Here is a 14,072-nt window from a genome sequence, read left to right as displayed (position 1 = left end):
ATATATATACTTTAAAGTATTAAATGCGGGAAATCATGACCATACAAATGATGAAAGCATTAAATGTGGGGAATCATAACCATACACCTGTCGTTATTGTACGGCTGCAGAAATAATTTTAGCATATATATATATATGGGGCAAGATCTTCGTACATCGATGATGTAAAAATAATAATTCTTACACTCAATCTTAACCGTTAATTTTTGATATCTGACGGTTATAATTTATTGAAAATTAATAATTATTTAATGAGAATAATCCAATTAATTACAATCGTTTGATGGACGAAAATCAACGTTTAAGATTGAGTGTAAGATTAGCATATATATATATATGCATTGTGTTATAATTTTTTGTATGGTTAATGTTGTACGAGTAGCTTTGCTCAAAATGTAAATCACACAAATAATAAAAAGAATTACAGGATGGTGTTTGTCCTTTTGAAATGATTCAAAATTGTGTCATTTTGTCAAAATTACTATTTTATGGTAATAAAAACATATTATAATCGGAGAAAGTGAGAATTTTTTTAACGAAATATAAAATAATCTGAACTGAAATTAATGTTTTTTTAAAAAGACAAATATTTTTTCCATTAAAAATAGGGGAATATTATTCTTATGTTATAAGAGATAAAAAAAAAAAAAAATCTCTCTCCTCTCTCCTCTAAGTTGTGACCTATGATGCACGATACTGACACGGGACACGACACGACTCGCCGACACGTTAATTCTAAAAAATGGCATATTTTGACACGTTGGGACACGTTTTAATATTAAATAATATTTTCAATATATATAATATAATTTATATTTAACAGATATAACAGTCCATAATAAGTTATATAACCAATCAAATATTCAAATTTCATAACATAAATATAAACAAAAATAATTTTTTGTACCTTGTTAATCTTTTATGTCAAATTTCATAACAGAAAAAAATTGATTTATAAATAATTTTTTAATTTTTAGTTAATAAAATAAAATTAAGAATAAAAAAAACATGTCCGAGTGTTGACCACGTGTCGAAAAAAGTTGACTGCGTGTCAAAAAAATATGTCGGAAAGTGTCGAAGAGTTGATCGTGTGTCCTAAAATATTGACTGCGTGTCAGACGTGTGTCGGAGCGTGTCCGACACGCACATTTTTAAAAAATGCACGAGTCCGTGCTTCAGAGGTTGTGACTGCATCAAAGAATTTTTCTCTGATATAACGTGAGAGTAATATTTTCCTTAAAAATACAATTAAAACAAACAAAAAAAAAATCAGTACCACTCATATAACGTGAGAGTAATATTTCATTTAAAAATTCTCTGATATAACGTGAGAGTAATATTTCCCTTAAAAATTAAATTGAAACAAAAAAAAAAAATCAGTACCACTCATGGATTAATAGAATCGAGTTACAAGAGCAATCCTTAGAACTTTATTAAAGCGAAGGCATTAATTACATATATTCCAATAAAATACACAAGATTGGTATACAATTGGATTATGCTAACCCAATTGATGTCTGAGATACAGGCGTAGCTATATATATAGAGACTATAGAAATGGAAAGGTAATCTTTTTAAGCATGGTAAGTTTAATAGAATGCGGAGGAAGATCTTATCATATTATGGAGTTGGAATTGGCTTGTGAATTGGCTTGTGAATGTTTTGGAAATTTTGATTTCTTCACTTTAGGAAAAGGCCTTTTAGGTAAAGGCGGTAGCGGTTTAGGAAAAGGCTTTATCCTGATAGGCTTAATCTTGAAAATTAACTCTGGCTCAACATCAAGAATTGGCTTTTTCACTGCAAATGGTTTTGGAATAGGCTTAACAATGGGAGTTGGCTTTGGAATAGGCTTAGGGAAAGGCTTAACAATTGGAATTGGTTTTGGGAAAAAAAATCCTTTGAATTTTTCTTCTTCATTATGTCCTCCTAGGCTTGTCTTTGTCAGTTGCTCATTTACAAGCTTCCCATCAGTGTTCACTTCATTCCCTGTGTAAGAAATGCAAAAGTACATCACTTAAATACATAATATATAGTTCTATGATAGTAAATTTGAATTCTTTCATGTAGATAGATATAGAGTGAATATATAAATACAAAAAAGAAAAGAAAAATTATGTGCCAGTCAAAATAGCAAAATAATTATACCACTTTGGTGACCATACTACTAGATGTCAAGAAGCAGAATATACCACAATTTACATGCATGTTGATGCTAAAATAAATCATTGATTTGAATTAATTTGGATGACAATAATAACAGTCAAAGTCTAACTAGCAAGTAACCATAATTTTCACTGACTGAATTTAGTGTATGAAGTGTTATGTCTAAGTGGTATGGTCTCTATTTCCTCAAAACTCAAGTCTCAAGAGATATACACAATTCATTAATAGTTTTCCATTCTTCATTGAGTGTCAGCATGAGCCACAAACCTGAAACTTCAGTTGTTGCTATAGCAGAAGGAGCATAACAGAAGCTGGCAATAAGCAACAGGGGAGCAAAGAAAACAAATAGGCCAAATCTGAAAAAGGGAAATGCTTGAAGGATGAGTTACTCTTGTCCCATACATGCATTATTTATGTTAGCTTTCTTGGGATTAACTATGCATTAAGTGCTCTATTTTTTTTTTTTTTTAATACAAGTGCTCTATCTGCTATTACCCTTGTGAATATAGTCCTAGCTAGATTTTAGATTTAGTTAGGGACCATTATGAGTAGTTTGGGAGTGTTTATTGTTAGAATACAAACTCAACTTTGATACAACCTCTTCACCGTAAAACTATAACTAAAGTGATTTGTGCAAATCCAAGTTGCCTATATGCTTAACATCTGTGAGGTAATTTACATAAAAGTACCTAAGTTCTTAATGCTTTTATTTTTTAATCATTCAATAAATATGCTCAATATGCTTAACCAAAATGAACAAGGGATCTAGCCATCTATATTCTTATGAATGGGGTGAAATCCCCTGCATTAATATTTATTTTCTCTAATATTGCTCTTCTTTGCCAACATGCTGGCATACCAACAATCAACAAGCATTCACCAGGATCAATTAATAGCTGTTATATGTGGCCATGACTCATGCACATTGATAGAGCAGAGTTGCTCTGAGAATTAAAAGAAGAGTAAAAATGGGTTATTATTTCTGATATCGGTTCTTTACATCAAAACTCTATTTATAGGAGGAGCTTGTGAATAAGCCACGTAAGTGACACCTCACTAACTCACCGCTTCTAGCACGTTCCTAACAGCTTATTGACTCTATTTATGCAACTATACAATTACATCAGCTCTCAATTATATTACAATATCCAATATCACTACTTATCTATTAAGCTACTGTTGAACTCCTACACACACCACCTCCTCAACAGTCACCACCATATAAACAATCCTGCAATCAATGCTAGACTTTTATATATTTTCACCACCGTATAAACCAAAGCATATACTAGATATCTTCATTTTTTAACCTGCTTAAATTCTAAGTAACAATCAATGCAAGACTTTTTTTATATATCACACATGTAGAAAGGGCGACACTATGTTAAGGGACTAGCCCCAACAGAGAAATAGAGAACAAGAAAGGTAACGAAAAGAAGAATTTTCTGTTATGAATTCAATGAATGTTTTTCCATCGATTACACTATTGGTTTTATTATATTCATTTCCAGCCACACAAATGCCACGTAGCACTAAAATACCCCACTAATATTCCACAAGGCTACACCTGTTACATTCAACATAACTACACCTGTTACAAAAGATTACTGATATACGTTGTTTGTTGAAATGATAAATGCTATAACTATGTTTATTTTCTAATGTTAACCACGAAGTCCTTTGCCCAGGTACGAGCTCCAGCTTTCCTTTTCTTCCTAACTCACTGTTAAAAAATTAACCACAAATCAATCAAATAATTTTGCATTGGTAGGGTATTTTCAAGTAATCATCACCAATGTTCTGCAGTATCAAATAAAATTTTCTATTTTCAACTAATCTTGTATATTTTCTGCTTCCCACTGAAGTCTGGCATGTTGGTGCTGCTGCAATGGTTGAGCATCATCAGCACTTGAACTTCCAGCCACACTTGACTCAAACCCAGGAATACTTGAACTTCCAGTTGCCACATAACCATCAAAACGTTTGATTGAAGGCTTCATCAATAATTTGTGGCACATAATGGTGTCTTGGAAGTCTACAAAAGTATAGTCAAGAAATTGAGACTTATCCAAATCTGTCATCCTTGCAAAGCCAAATGAGTTTGTCCAAGTGTCTATCACACTAGGAGAGGAAGGCAAGATCATCCTCTCAATTCCCAAGTGAGTCAAATGCTTCTCAAGCTCATTCATCAAGATACTACACATTCCAAGTCTTCGAAACATCCTCCCAGTGGCAACAAATGGTAGCTCAGCAACCTTCTGACCATAAATCCTTATGGTGGCAGCAGAAATCACTTGGTCATTCCTCTCCAAAATCACCGTGTAGAACCCACGAAAGTTGGAACCATCAAGTTCTGAACCTCTGCTAGACATAATATCTGATATGATATCTCTCCCAGTGAGAGGATCAATAACGGGATCAAAACACTCACGGAATACTCCAAGAGCCACACTTAGCTTGCTTTCAATTTGACTCAAGCGCTCAAGGTCTTCAGAAGTAAGATCTCCAAGGTTATCACTTTTCAAGGTCTTCAACATCATCCAAGTAAGATTATCTGCACCCCCCACGGGAATTGCTTTTCCTATCAGCTTCTGTAGACTGCAAAATATGTTCTCACAATCAGAATTGCAGAACCAATTCTTATTAGGGCTGTTTTCCAAGTTACTGGTAAAGCCTCTAGTCTTTAGGCAGCCAATGTGGTATTTGTGCTCACATTGATCACAAACGAGAACACTGCAATCCACATTATCTGCACAATCTTCTCTGTATTTTGCTCGGTTGCATATTTTGCAGCAACATGGTGGGCAAAACCAATCACCATCAGGAACTTGTTCAAGACCAAGACAAGTGAGATGGAATGAGGATGGACATCTATCACAGAGTATCAATTCACCACCATAACGACATATGGAACAGACGCTGTCATTATTGTCTTTATAAACACTGTCTCTCTGCATAACAACATCGTGATTTTTTTGTTGTGAAGTACTCAATGCTTCCCTTTGGCAATCCAACAGTGACCTTCCATCTTCCAAGAAGATACTAGTTGATGGAAGTTGCTTTGTACAACCAGCATGAGCCTCAAAGTTAGTGGGGCCCAAAACCTTGGATTCTGAAAGTACCACGTTGGTGTCTATCAACCAAGAGTTAACTGTACCAGGATTTGAAGAACTTTGTGCCTCATCCCCATGCCTCACCCTCGGTTTCTTGCATTTTCTTGGCTCAGCCTTCAGTTTCTTGCATTTTCTTGGCTCAGACCTCAGTTTCTTGCATTTTCTTGGATCAGCCCTCGGTTTCTTGCATTTTCTTGGTACCTCCTGGGATTGTGCAGAAGATGAAATGACAGCAGTGGAAGAGGCCTGATCAAGCTCACTCGTGGATTGAGATTGACCCACCGGATTCCACTCATCATCATCACCATCATCAAATGACTCCCTTTGCCTTTTCTTGCACTTTCTTGGCTCAGCCCTCGGTTTCTTGCACTTTCTTGGCTCAGCCCTCGGTTTCTTGCATTTTCTTGATACCTCATGTGATTGTGCAGAAGATGGAATGACAGCAGTGGAAGAGGCCTGATCAAGCTCATCATCATCAAATGACTGCGCTCTTGCTCTTCGTTTCTTGCATTTTCTTGGTTGCACTTGTGGCTGTGCAGAAGATGAAATGGCTGTAGTTGAAGGATCATGATCATGATCACGCTTAACTTGAAGACCCTTTGTTTTCTGAATCAAGGGAACATTTTCAGGCCCACAACCTCCCTCTTCTATGCATCTTTCGCATGCACTTCTGAGAGAAATATGGTTCCTGCCATTGGGTGATGTATAACGCAATTCCCATCGACCTTGCTTAGCAATGTACCACAAATTCCAACCCAAAGCACATAGATGTTGCTTTGCTTTTAAGGACAGATCTCTTTTCCTACAACCTCGCTTGTAATCTGTTGATCCTGTTAATTTGTACCACTCAATCACTGCTTGAGGGCAAACAACTGGTTCAATAGACACTGCAGGAGCCGAACTAAGAGCCATCAAATTCAAATATTTCCTGCAAAACCCTGTTCAAGCAGAGTTGATCGCCAACAAAGACCTTCTCACTTAACTCTTCTTTTTTCCTACAACTTTTTCGCAATAACACACACGGTTTCTATTTCAATTGATCGCATGATGTTTTTCCGTTTGATGATTTATATATGTGATTAATACGTATTAAATGATTCGTTACCATGACAGAGTATCCCCCAATTTTATATATGAAATGCTGCATTTGATTAGAAATTACGTAAATTGAGGCTCATTAATAATTAATTTGATTAGAAATTACATAAATTGAGGCTCATTAATAATTAAACAACATATCTGTCAAGAAAAACAAGGGAAATTTCTGAAATGTATTTTTTAGTTAAGATTTTAAGATGTAGAGAAATAAACTGTAAAAAAACAATTTCATTTTAATTATGTATTATCACATGCTATGAAGCACCGATACTTTATGTAATACCCCATATTTGTATTAACTTTAACCTTATGCCTTTTAGTTAATTTGAGGAACTCAAACTTTTAAGTTTCGAAGACGAAACTTATTTATCACAAACACAATTTTATTTCTCATTTGACTAGGATCTGGATAAAATCATATCGGCATTTGAATTATAGAATGACATTACTATTTGCATTTATGTTTAGATTTGAATCATCAGGTTATTATTTACATTTAAGTTTAGATTTGAATCATAACGTTGGTATTTGTATTTTGTAATTTTGTATAGCTGCCTTATTCATTTCTATAAAACTATTCATTTGTATTCATGGTGTTTTTGTATAGCTGCCTTAAATTAGAATTAAAAATACACCATGATTTTCGCCACAAGACGACGTCATTTCAGTGGACATTAGAAAAAGTTGTCTAAAGTAACTTTAGAAAAAAATGAACCATTTGTTTATTTTCTTAATTTTTTTTGTCATTTATGCAATTCGAATCACAATTTGAATTATAGAATGACTAAGATCTAACTAGAGTCATATCTACATTTGAATTATAGGATGACTAGAATCTGACTAGGATCATATCGGCATTTGAATTATAAGATGATGTTACTATTTGCATTTAAGTTTAGATTTGAACCATGACGTTATTATTTGTAATTTGTATATTGCGTTATTCATTTTCTTACAGCTATTCATTTTATTTATACGAAGAGTCAATCATTGACACACTAGATTAGTTCGGTAAAAATTCTATGAAGCACCGATACTTTATGTAATACCCCATATTTTTATTAACTTTAACCTTATGCCTTTTAGTTAATTTGAGGAGCTCAAACTTTTAAGTTTCGTAGACGAAACTTCTTTTAAGGAGGGTAGAATGTAATACCCCATATTTTCTTTTAATAAAATAATAATAATAATAATATAATAATTTTTTTATGGATAATAATGATATTTAGTATTTTTGTAATTAACAATCTTGGAATTTAATATTTTTAATTAATGAGTTAATAATAGTTAAAATAATAAGAGGTAAGATAATAATAATAGTAATATTATTTGATTTATGTGAATATATATATATATAAATTAGATGATAAATCATGATTAATTGATTTATTAATTGATTGATGATTTATGTATTAATGTTTGATTGATAAATTGTTTAGATATGATGAGTCAACAAACATAAATTGTTTAGATATAATGAGTCAACAAACATAAATTATTTAGATATGATGAGTCAATCATGAGTCAGCCTTGAGTTAGCAAATAAGTTAGTTATATTCTAAGAAATTAAGAATAAAAAGAAAATAATGTATAATGCCAAAATCTGAGCCAGATACATCAATGAGGAATAAAGAAATAATTGCACGAAACCCCTATCTGAACCCAAAACTTCAACTATAAATAGAAATTTTTTATTCAAACAAGTTATAGGTTCAAGTATTAGCTTTTATTTTGGAGGATGACATTTCTTTATATAGAAAAAGAATGAGGAGAGAAAGAGCTTAAAGAGTCCAATGTGATTCTAGGATTTAAACTAACATCGGAACATATAACATCTAATTATCTACCAATTAACATATGATCTATCAATGTTTTTTTTTTTTTTTGTATAAATCTATTAATGTTTAATTACACTCTACATATTCTATCGTCCAGGAAATATGAATTTCTCATTTCTCATATTTTTTCAATTTTCTCTCTACCTCTTTTGATGTTTCTCAACATGAATGGTGATTAGAAGGAAATAAAGTACTTAAAACAGGTCCTACAAATTATCATTACCTTAACTTTATTAAATCATACATATAGCAGTATTTGGCTCAATATACTCAAATCTCTTTAAATCCTGGGATAGCAAACTTTATTAGAGTTAGGGGAATAACATAAACATGTCAACTAATTTCAAATCATAATATTTTCAAATTGATGTAGTCATAATAATTATTTTCTGTCTAAGTAATAATGAAAGATGATAATAGATATCAAATTCTCTTCAAGCCAGTGTTATAAAAACTCACCCGAACCATCCAATTCGATTGGTTAACCTATAAATCAGACCCCCAACTGGCCCAATTTAAATATTAGACCGGCTATAAATTTGACTCGGTATAAATCGATGAATCGATCATGAACCTCATTCAACTAGTATTAAACCGGCATTAGTTACTTGAAAAATACCACAAATGAAATTCAAACATAAACCATGTGAATTATAACTTATAGCACTTACCACTAAACCAGCACTAATTATTTGCTAAAATGCTTCTAATTTTATATTTTTATATTTTATTATAGGGATGGATATACTTACTACCAAAAAAGTTTAACACTCTTACAACCAACTTAATCACCGTTGATTTTTGTCAATCTAACAATTATAATTTATTGAGAATTAATAATTAATTAATAAATGTGACCTAATAAATATTATTAATTCTCAATCAATTATAACGTTAGATTGACGAAAATCAACAGTGATTGTTGGTTGTAAGAGTGGTAAACTTTTCTTGTGGTAAGTGGATCCGTTCTCTTATTTATTTATTAAAAGGGAGGTAATAAGCATCGAACTCGTGATCACTTGGTCACTCCTGCTCTGAACGCTTGGTATTGTTTGTAATGCTTGGAAATCTTTCTTGATTTATGTGATATAGAAAAGTGAAGAGAAAAATGTTAAGTTTTATTTAAGTATGACCGGTTCATTTCACACTGGAACAAAGTTATGATGGGTTGAGTGACATGTACAATCACAGATGCACAAAGTTGTTTTTTATACAAAATGTGTGTCGGACATCGACACACTCAGACATATGCCAACATGTGTCTGATATGTCTCTATTACAGTCCATGTGTTAGTGTTGTCCTCTTTAAATCAATGGAAAATTTGTTCTGTGAAATAAAAAAAAAATGTTTATTGAGAAGTTAAAGTGGCTCGGTTGTGCTGAGTGAGCATTTTGAGAGTGTGCAAATCACTAAGTTTGGGATAAGTGTGAGCTGCTTATGCTAAGCACAATTCAGTTATTGGCCAATTAAGTTGCACGTACCTTGATAAAAAAAAAATAACTGTGCATTGAGTGCTGACTTTTGAAAAAGGGATAGTTTAGCTGAGAGGTGTCATAAGCATTGTTAATGTTTGTTCTGTTTACCGTCCACATAAAAATAAAATATATACATATATATACATATATATATATATATATATATATATATATACAATAAAGTGACTAGCGTAACACATTGTGCGTGAGTTAAAAATAATTGGATTTTTTTTTTTTTTTGAGAGTTAACGTGAATTGGGGGTGAGGTAGAATTTTTGATCAGGACATTTCAAACTGATATGCCCAACAATTTTTTTGTATGGTGAGTAGAATTGCTTGTGCATTGGGTTTCTATTAATTAAATAAGTCCAAATAAAATAAAACAATTCAGCCATTGTATGAAATAAATTTGGCCATGCTTATTCTACCAGCCCAATTATATTCAACCCATTATACTTTTATCTGATTTATTAATTTATTTAAAATCTGATAAGGTCAGGATTTTTATTATTAATTTTTTTATTTTATTTAATTTTTTTATTCTCTTCTCTTAAATCTTCTTCTTGTCCAATGAGTTGCGCACAAATTGGTCTCAGCTACTAGTTTCAATTATGAATTTAGCTGAATAGAGGTTTCAGAAGCTGAACCCAACCATTAATGCATCTATGAAATTGTTCAGTAGGTAGTAAAAGGGGACTTCTCATAGAGTGATGATATGACTCATCTCTGCTTTAGTCATATCTCATTTACTTTTTACTAACCCAAGAAAGAGCTTGCTCTTTTATTTTTTTATTTTTTTTGAGTAAATACTCTTTTTGGTTCTCAACAAATTTCACGATGTCCGCTTTAGTTCCTAGAAAATAAAAAGGCTATTCGCAGTCCCTAAGAAATTCAAAATGGACCTATTTAGTTGAAATCTTGGTCCCTCACAAATTCAAAAAAGACCCATATTAGTCCTTCAAGAGGACTAAAATGGGTCAACTTTGAATTTCTTAGGGACCACGAAAGCCTTTTTATTTGCTAGGGACTAAAGGGAGAATCATAAAATTTGCTGAGGACCGAAAATTGTATTTACACTTATTTTTTTTCTTTCTTTTAACCTCTATTTTAAAAAAATAAAATAATTCATTTCTCCTCGTCGTATCAACTAGCAAAGCTAATTCCAAAGCTGATCTCTTTTTCATCGTCTCACTCTGAACCCTAGTTACGTTTTCCTTTCTCTTCTCTTTCCATCTAGTCCCTATGCACCGAAGCTATTTTCTTGTTTTATAGCTTCGAACTCTACCCGTAAGCTAATCTTCCTCCTCGCCGTTGTTCTGATCTGAAAACTAGTCAAGCTTGGTTCGCTTATTTCATATTTAACCTCACCGGAGAACAAATCAACTCAACGCGGTCGAAGAACCACCGTCAGGCTTCTTCTTCGTCTTTCCCTTTTCTACACGTTTTAGGCAAGGGGACCTCTATCCCCTTATCTCTTTATTCTCTGTATGGAGAAGTTAACTCACATAATCATGGATGAAGTGGAGGTGAAAAACTGGCAACCAATTAGAGCTGGCAGATCTGCCCCCTCATTTCACATCTTATGTTTGCTGATGACATCATTCTCTTCGCTGAAGCTTCTCTAAGCCAACTTAATTGTATTGCTCACTGTCTGGAAAAGTTCTCAAAGATGTCAGGTCAAAGTGTGAGTGTAGGAAAACCCTGCATTTACTTCTCTAAAAATGCTCCTTATGAGGTTGTGAAGTCCATTACTGAAATCAGTGGCTTCAAAAAGGTTGATAACCTTGGCTGCTACTTGGGATCTATGATGAGACATGGGAGAATAAATAAAAACCACTATGCTGCTGTTATATCCAGAGTACAGGATAGGCTACAAGGAGGGAAATCAAGATGCCTCTCTCTTGCTGGAAGAATCACCTTAGCTAAAAGTGTAATTTCAGCCATACCTTGCTACCACATGCAGAACAATTCTCTTCCAGTGCATGTTTGCCAAGATATTGAAAAGATGCAAAGAAACTTTATTTGGGGAGATCTGGACTCTCAAAGGAAAGCTCATTATGAGCATATGTGTCAGCCCAAGGATTGTGGTGGTCTTGGCATCATTAATCTCAGGATTCAAAACGAAGCTTTTATGCAGAAGCTAGCTTGGCAGATTATTAGAGACCAGGATAGTCTATGGGCTAAAGTTCTGCTTGGAAAATATGGTAGGAACCAAGATCCTAACCATAGCTTGCTAGCCAAAATGCATGACTCGAATCTGTGGAAGAATATCTGCATAGCTAGAAATAAGATGATCAATCAGCTTGAGTGGGTGATAGAGAATGGCAGAACAGTTTGTTTCTGGACAGACCTGTGGGGAGGATGGCAATGTACTCTTTTTGAGCTTGCTTAAATCAAACCTCATATGTTTGACCTAGGCCTCAAAGTGTGTGATGTAATAGATCATAATACAGATGGTCGGAACTGGAATTACCTGGAAAAATTCCTTGATACCTCTACTTGCAGTAAGTTGAACAATATTCCTCCCCCTAATTTCAGTAACTCTGATGACTGGCTCAATTGGAAGAAGAGTAATCCAGGAAAATCCATTGTTAGGAACGCTTACTGCCAACTGATGAACTCCAACTATGTAAAGGACAGAATCTGGTCAGCAATTTGGAAGTGGAAAGGTCCTTACAGAATAACTGTTTTTCTTTGGTCGGCTTGTCTCAATAAGCTCCCTGTCAGCAGCATCACCTGTCACTGGAGTGGAGGGGAGGTGCATTGTCCCACCTGCTTCAATGATCAAGAAACTTTAATCCACACTCTGAGAGATTGCAAAGCTGCGAGGGGTGTATGGGAGAGATGGTTTGCTGGCAAAATCCTTAGTTACTTCCTTGCAGAAGATGACATAGATTGGTTCAGGCTTAATTTATTTAAGCCTTTTACTTCGCACCTCTGGCATTCGTGGATAGAAAATTTTTTTGTGACCTGCTGGTTCTTATGGCAATGGAGGAATTCCACGGTTCATGATGTTTCATTTTCAAGTCTCCAAGATCCAATACACAAGATACTGAGTTATCTTGCTGACATGAAGAATAGTGGCATTGTTGATCCTTTTTCTTTGTTGTATGTTCATCCTAATCCTTCTGGTAGTCCAGGCCAGATTTTTGTCCAAAAAAGAGTAAAAAAATTTGTGGATGGTGTTGTTAATCTGTCAACCCACATAGGAGCTTGTGGAGGGTTCGCTTGCTCTTCAAATGCAGATTGGATATTCTCTTATAACATAGGGTCTTGCTCCCCTTTGGAAGCTGAATTATGGGGTATTCTTCAAGGCCTTAAGCTAGCTGGTGAGCAAAATTTTCCTATTGTCTGGATTGGTTGTGACAGCAAAGAGGCCATTCTCTGTACAGAAGCTAGAGATGATCCTTGTGGCTTCTCTTCCTTAATTGCTAGAATCAAGAAAATAGCCCAGTCTTTTGATCAAGTTCATATGGAGTATGTTCCTAGATGATTTAATGATTGTGGAGATAGCTTAGCTAAGGTAGGAATTAACCTCAAGGGTGGAGAGTTGAGGGTGTTTTCCTCTCCCCCTGATAGCATTGAGTTTTTTGGAATTCTTTTTGTTCAAAGATGCTGGTGGAGCATGTGTCTTTAAACATGCATCAGCTCTCTGTTTAGTGTTTCTGGGCTAGGCCCTCCATTTATATAAAATAAAAATAAAAAAATTCATGCTTTATATTTTTGGTTCTATTGTAGTATATGGATTACTAACCAATTAATGCAAAGATTATCTCAATGTGATCCTAAATCCTAATATTTGTTGCTCTAGATTTTCATTTGAATTTAGCTTAAGTTTAATTTCAAAGTTGCCAATTCATGCATATGTTTGCATATACATTTATCAACTACTAATTAACTATTTTCTTTTTTCTGTACGCACTCAAGTAACCATTTCCCCCTAAAACATCTAAGAACTCTTTCATTCTTCTTAATGGACTTGGGATGTATATAAAGGGTACACTAATCCCTTAGAGGCTGAGCTCCATGGGTTACTCGCAGGCATAGTTATCAAATGCGGATTGCGACGTGTCACGGCCAACTCCGAAAAATGCTATAGCGTTATAACGGGTTGCGGTTGCGATTGCGGAAATAGCGGAATATATATATATATATATATATATATATATATATATATATATATATATATATATATATATATATGATAGAAACAATGACAAAAGTAAACATATTTTAAAGGAAGAGATAGCAGAAGTGACAAAGAGAGACGCGGATAGACTAAAAAACCCTTAAATTTTATCTGTTACACATTTAAATTTAGGACAAAATTAACATTTTACCTTATGACAGCAATATGGCCGCAAATGCGATTGCAATGGCCGCT

General features: G+C 33.8%; 2 protein-coding genes across 2 annotated transcripts; both read right to left on the bottom strand.

Moving 5' to 3' along the window:
* Window positions 1-1,615: 1,615 nt before the first annotated feature.
* Window positions 1,616-3,039, bottom strand: LOC133313264 (uncharacterized). Its single transcript, XM_061514613.1, has 3 exons — window positions 3,011-3,039; window positions 2,431-2,519; window positions 1,616-1,986 (listed from the first exon to the last, which is right to left on the bottom strand). The coding sequence occupies exons 1-3, from the start codon at window positions 3,037-3,039 to the stop codon at window positions 1,616-1,618; spliced, it is 489 nt and encodes a 162-aa protein (XP_061370597.1).
* Window positions 3,040-3,995: 956 nt separating this feature from the next.
* On the bottom strand, window positions 3,996-6,188 carry LOC133313263 (increased DNA methylation 1-like). Its single transcript, XM_061514612.1, has one exon. The coding sequence runs from the start codon at window positions 6,186-6,188 to the stop codon at window positions 3,996-3,998; it is 2,193 nt and encodes a 730-aa protein (XP_061370596.1).
* Between the last annotated feature and the right edge of the window lie 7,884 nt (window positions 6,189-14,072).

The sequence above is a fragment of the Gastrolobium bilobum genome, unplaced genomic scaffold (assembly GCF_033153095.1).
Source record: "Gastrolobium bilobum isolate Gb01-03AN ecotype WA unplaced genomic scaffold, APGP_CSIRO_Gbil_v1 utg13327, whole genome shotgun sequence".
Taxonomy (NCBI): domain Eukaryota; kingdom Viridiplantae; phylum Streptophyta; class Magnoliopsida; order Fabales; family Fabaceae; genus Gastrolobium; species Gastrolobium bilobum.
Note: the sequence above shows the minus strand (reverse complement) of the source record. Positions and strands in the feature narration are given on the sequence as shown.

Bases quoted from the DNA above. Each gene is read 5' to 3' on its own strand.
- LOC133313264 (XM_061514613.1), bottom strand. From the start codon at position 3,039: ATGCTTGTTGATTGTTGGTATGCCAGCAT. The intron at 2,520-3,010 runs GTTGGCAAAGAA...TCCCTTTTTCAG, and splicing joins GATTGTTGGTATGCCAGCAT to ATTTGGCCTATTTGTTTTCT. The intron at 1,987-2,430 runs GTTTGTGGCTCA...TTTCTTACACAG, and splicing joins AGCAACAACTGAAGTTTCAG to GGAATGAAGTGAACACTGAT.
- LOC133313263 (XM_061514612.1), bottom strand. From the start codon at position 6,188: ATGGCTCTTAGTTCGGCTCCTGCAGTGTCTATTGAACCAGTTGTTTGC.